The sequence below is a fragment of the Limulus polyphemus genome, unplaced genomic scaffold, assembly GCF_000517525.1.
Source record: "Limulus polyphemus unplaced genomic scaffold, Limulus_polyphemus-2.1.2 Scaffold8638, whole genome shotgun sequence".
In the NCBI taxonomy this organism is placed as follows: Eukaryota; Metazoa; Arthropoda; class Merostomata; order Xiphosura; family Limulidae; genus Limulus; species Limulus polyphemus.
In genome coordinates this window covers 17,375-23,882 of record NW_013674248.1, presented here as the reverse complement: position 1 = coordinate 23,882, position 6,508 = coordinate 17,375, and the positions used below count along the sequence as shown (strand labels likewise).

The 6,508-nt window shown below is 31.1% G+C and overlaps 1 protein-coding gene across 1 annotated transcript in view; it reads right to left on the bottom strand.

The window, feature by feature from the left end:
• LOC106475475 (aconitate hydratase, mitochondrial-like) overlaps positions 1–6,508 on the bottom strand; it is a 21,746-nt gene that overhangs the window by 5,303 nt on the left and 9,935 nt on the right. The window contains exons 5-9 of the mRNA XM_013936157.2: positions 5,529–5,609; positions 5,064–5,156; positions 3,627–3,696; positions 2,555–2,695; positions 1,639–1,737 (exon numbers count right to left, since the gene is read on the bottom strand). Coding sequence (XP_013791611.1) covers positions 1,639–1,737; positions 2,555–2,695; positions 3,627–3,696; positions 5,064–5,156; positions 5,529–5,609 — 484 coding nt within the window. The remainder of the gene's footprint in view (positions 1–1,638; positions 1,738–2,554; positions 2,696–3,626; positions 3,697–5,063; positions 5,157–5,528; positions 5,610–6,508) is intronic.

The window sequence follows — 6,508 nt, the reverse complement described above, 5'->3', positions numbered from 1 at the left end:
GTTGTAACTACATACGTTGTAACTACAGACATTGTAACTACAGACATTGTAACTACAGACGTTGTAACTACAGACGTTGTAACTACAGACGTTGTAACTACAGACATTGTAACTACAGACATTGTAACTACAGACATTGTAACTACAGACATTGTAACTAAAGATATTGTAACTACAGATATTGTAACTACAGACATTGTAACTACAGATATTGTAACTACAGACATTGTAACTACAGACGTTGTAACTACAGACGTTGTAACTACAGACGTTGTAACTACAGACGTTGTAACTACAGACGTTGTAACTACAGACGTTGTAACTACAGATGTTGTAACTACAGACATTGTAACTACAGACATTGTAACTAAAGACATTGTAACTACAGATATTGTAACTACAGATATTGTAACTACAGATGTTGTAACTACAGATATTGTAACTACAGACATTGTAACTACAGATATTGTAACTAAAGATATTGTAACTACAGATATTGTAACTACAGATATTGTAACTACAGATATTGTAACTACAGACATTGTAACTACAGATATTGTAACTACAGATATTGTAACTACAGATATTGTAACTACATACGTTGTAACTACAGACATATCTATTATCTTTGTTCATCAGAAACATTAATAATATCAATGATATGACTAATCCACATAAAGTATTATACATTAATTATGTAAAAAATAAAGCCCCATAAACATTTTCTTGTTATACTAAATTATAATAACAAGAAATTAAGACAATTAACATCAATAACAATAAAATTTACAATAACAGTCTTACCAGAACATAACACACAGACCTAACCAATACACAAAACAAACTTTTTGTAAAGCTACATAAAAGCTGTATGAGTTAGCTATCTAACTTTTAAACTGACAACTAGAAAAGAAGACAACAGCACCTACTGTTAACTCTGGGGATTAAATAGTCCCTCTTACAATACACCCACTGTTAACTCTGGGGATTAAATAGTACCTCTTACAATACACCCACTGTTAACTATTGTGATTAAACAATCCGTCCTACAATACACCCACTGTTAACTCGGGATTAAATAGTACCTCTTACAATACACCCACTGTTAACTCTGGGGATTAAACAATCCCTCCTACAATACACCCACTGTTAACTCTGGGGATTAAACAATCCCTCCTACAATACATCCACTGTTAACTCTGGGGATGAAATAGTCCCTCCTACAATACACCCACTGTTAACTCTTGTGATTAAACAGTCCCTCCTACAATACACCCACTGTTAACTCTGGGGATGAAACAGTCCCTCCTACAATACACCCACTGTTAACTCTGGGGATGAAATAGTCCCTCCTACAATACACCCATTGTTAACTCTGGGGATGAAATAGTCCCTCCTACAATACACCCACTGTTAACTCTGGGGATGAAATAGTCCCTCCTACAATACACCCACTGTTAACTCTGGGGATTAAACAGTACCTCCTACAATACACCCACGGCCTCAGACTGTAGAACACATTTCTACAGCAGATACAGACTCAATTCTAGAGCCACAACAAAAACACACAATACACAAGTTCCATTAGAGAGTCGTAGAAATCGACAAGCAGAAAACACAACAACATGAAGGCCTTACCAGTGCACGAAATAGCTTCAACTCCTGGACCGTGGTACTCTACTATAGCTCCAGTTCCTCCTTTAACAGTTAATATATCAGCTACCTTAAGGATCACATCTGCAAATAAATAAATACTTTAAACATATACTCAAGTAGCTGTGTATAACTTACAGAGTGGAATGTTCTAAAGTAAAATTTTTAGTGACAAGTCATATCTCTGTAATTTAGCTTGCTCAGCCACACCACCAGGCACTAAATGTTGTGAACTGGGGCTCTTATCTCATAGTTTTCTATCTCTATAATTTAGCTTGCTCAGCCACACCACCAGGCACTAAATGTTGTGAACTGGGGCTCTTATCTCATAGTTTTCTATCTCTGTAATTTAGCTTGCTCAGACACACCACCAGGCACTAAATGTTGTGAACTGGGGCTCTTTATCTCATAGTTTTCTATCTCTATAATTTAGCTTGCTCAGCCACACCACCAGGCACTAAATGTTGTGAACTGGGGCTCTTATCTCACAGTTTTCTAATCAACCACATTAAAAACATTTATTTTAAAGAAAAGTGTTAAGATTCATATTTCTGTGTCTATATAAAAATAATATACTTTGTTGACTGGTAGAAATAAAAGATGACATTTAACTTTCAATATTCAGTGCAGAACCTGAAATGTCATCCTCTTTCTTTTTAACAGGTAATTGCAGTCCATAAAAGTTCTCAAACTTTAATACTATGCCTTAAGTTTCATATATTTTGTTTCATCTCTCGGATATCATTCACAGTGGAAAAAATATTTTTATACCTGAGAATCTGACCGCTTGTGTCTGTTTGCTTAAAATTCTCCTTTTCTAACTAAATTCACTCACTACTTCAATGCCTGCATGTAAACAATACTTCATACTTCTATAAACACGTATATGTTATAGTATTACCTTTTGGAGAGGTCCAACCAGACATTTTACCAGTAAGATGAACTCCAATGACCTTTGGACACATCAGTTCCCAAGGGATATTAGCCATAACATCCACAGCATCAGCACCACCCACACCAATGCATACGCCTCCCAACCCACCTGGTGTTAAGAGATGAAACTAAGATCAGTTTTCTTTTATGATAAAAACACAATGACTGACCATAATATGTAATAAATGTATTTGATTTTGAATTACACAACAGATTTATACAAATGTAAACATCACGGGTTTGAAACATGAAATATTTAATAACGAGTGGGCATTAAATTTTTAATAAGCTTTTCAGTAACAAATACAAATAATTAATTACGAAATGCTTAAAGATGTCGTACATATTTATAAACTAGTATTCATGTTTAGTTTTTATGTATTTAATATCTTAACCATCTACACGGAAGTTAAATGTTAAATATGACCTGGAAAATCAACCTTTAACGTCAAAAACTAAATTTATTTAGGTACATAAAAATGTTAATAGATGGTTTACTCTATAATTCCCATAAAAGTAACATGAACATTTATTATTTTTTAGTCAGCACATGACTGTTCCCAGATATGGAATATTTTCCGGATCTTGACAGCTATGTCCAATTCCTAAACAAATCGGACATTTTTGTAAAAGTACATAGGTGTGCACTTGACACTTTAAAGGCGATCACTGGTCCAGACAGGGCAAAATTTTGACCAAGTGTGAAATGAAGACACTTTTTTTCAATTCCTTGGAAACTTTATACGACAGTGTTCAGTGGCCTTTTCAGAAAAACAAAAGGCTTTCTGTAAACTGTATAAGTAAGACACTGCATTACCAGCCAATATCGTAATGAAAAGTTCAACACTCATGCTCGGATCAAGTCTTACTAAATGTACTACAGAACAGAAATACAATACATTTTTACAAATATACAATCTAATATTGAAATAAATTGGAGACACAGTTCTCCAAAAATACTCTAAAATTGGATGCTACTTTTATTTCTTTTCATTTATGGTAACTGTTACACTTAACTAAAAATACCAAAAACACGCTACCTCCATTTGGGGTGTGGCTGTCAGTACCAATTAACAGCACTCCCGGGAAAGCATAATTCTCCAAGATTATCTAGAAGGTAAATAAGTTATTTATATATCATACAAGTCAATGAAAGTTAATATGAAATCTGTTTAAAGTCTGTTATGAGTTACTGTAATAACAATTAACTTAATAGATTTTCTTTAGCTAATTCAGAATATCCAGTAAATGTATTATCATCATACACTGTCTGAAAATTTATATTTAAAAATAAAAATTAATTCTGTTTTAAAAAGTTATTACTTTTACTGATCTCTCAATATGGTTCCTATAGTTTGATAATCTTCACTTCAGTAACTGTTGTTTATAGAATCACAAGAAAAACAAAGTAGAAACACAATACCTTGTGTTATAAAACAACAGAAGGTAAAAACATGACACGTTGTGTTATAAAACAATGGCAATTAAAAACACTTCAATAACAGATGAATAATTCAACATAATGTAAACATCAATACCTGATGAATAATTCAACATAATGTACACATCAATACCAGATGAATAATTCAACATAATGTAAACATCAATACCTGATGAATAATTCAACATAATGTAAACATCAATACCTGATGAATAATTCAACATAATGTACACATCAATACCAGATGAATAATTCAACATAATGTACACATCAATACCAGATGAATAATTCCACATAATGTACACATCAATACCAGATGAATAATTCCACATAATGTAAACTTCAATACCAGTTGAATAATTCCACATAATGTAAACATCAATACCAGATGAATAATTCCACATAAATGTAAACTTAAATACCTGATGAATAATTCCACATAATGTAAACATCAATACCAGATGAATAATTCCATATAATGTAAACATCAATACCTGATGAATAATTCAACATAATGTAAACATCAATACCAGATGAATAATTCCACATAATGTAAACATCAATACCAGATGAATAATTCCACATAATGTAAACATCAATACCAGATGAATAATTCAACATAATGTAAACATCAATACCAGATGAATAATTCCACATAATGTAAACATCAATACCTGATGAATAATTCCACATAATGTAAATATTAATACCTGATGAATAATTCCACATAATGTAAACATCAATACCAGATGAATAATTCCACATAATGTAAATATTAATACCTGATGAATAATTCCACATAATGTAAACATCAATACCAGATGAATAATTTCTCATAAATGTAAACTTCAATACCAGATGAATAATTCCACATAATGTAAATATTAATACCTGATGAATAATTCCACATAATGTAAACATCAATACCAGATGAATAATTCCACATAATGTAAACATCAATACCAGATGAATAATTTCTCATAAATGTAAACTTCAATACCAGATGAATAATTCCACATAATGTAAACATCAATACCTGATGAATAATTCCACTCCCTGCATTCCAAAATCCTACTCCGTATTTAGAAGCAGCTGATCTAAGAAAACTGTACACCTCTTTATGAAGATCCTGTTAATACATGCAAGCAAGAAAGAAAAATGTAGTATAATTACAGTCAGATGTAAATTATTTTTAACAATCAAATTTATAAAATCTTGTGAAATTGTTCTAGATCAACAAACAGAAAATTAAAGATAAAACTCCAATCAATAAGCTTATTAAAATTGTTATAGTTACAGCAAATATTCTAATAAATTACTTAGTTAATCAATATTTCATAACAAATTCAATTGATTTTAACCTATAAAAGCTAAGGATTATCAAAATGTACAGATATTACTTGCATGTTAAATATTTCATGAAGAGTTAAGCCCTATAGTAACAAAAATAATTTCATAAATATTAATAATAATATTAATAATATAAGCCTCATTATTGTACCTTGGCTCTCGCCAAGTCTTTATCTCCTCCAATTTGTGCTTCGATTAAGTGATCACAATGGATTGTGGATGGCACTGCCACCTACAAAAGGTAATACAATATTATAATTTTTAATTAAGTAAGAGAAGTAAGTATCATTTTTATATCTATGTTAGAAAGCTACATATATATCTGTATTATAAAATTTTGTGATGGAAATGAACAGAAATAATTCATTAATTTTATTAACCCATCTTAAATAAATTAAACAGAAAAATAACAGAATATTTTATGAATATTGTAAATGTTGAAGAAACCCAAAAGTACTAGTAAGTATTAACAAGCTCAAAAGTACTAGTAAGTATTAACAACGCCAAAAGTACTAGTAAGTATTAACAACGCCAAAAGTACTAGTAAGTATTAACAAACCCAAAAGTACTTGTAAGTATTAACAGACCCAAAAGTACTAGTAAGTATTAACAAACCCTAAAGTACAAGTAAGTATTAACAGACCCAAAAGTGCTAGTAAGTATAAACAGACCCAAAAGTACTAGTAAGTATTAACAGACCCAAAAGTACTAGTAAGTATTAACAACCCCAAAAGTACTAGTAAGTATTAACAACCCTAAAAGTACTAGTAAGTATTAACAAACCCAAAAGTACTAGTAAGTATTAACAGACCCAAAAGTACTAGTAAGTATTAACAGACCCAAAAGTACTAGTAAGTATTAACAACGGAAAAGTACTAGTAAGCATTAACAAACCCAAAAGTACTAGTAAGTATTAACAAACCCAAAAGTACCAATAAGTATTAACAAACCCAAAAGTGCTAGTAAGTATTAACAAACCCAAAAGTACTAGTTAGTATTTTCATAGATTGCAAGAATAACTGAAACTAAGATTACCCAACGACACAAGGATGTTTTTTAAACTAAGATTACCCAACGACACAAGGATGTTTTTTAAACTAAGATTACCCAACGACACAAGGATGTTTTTTA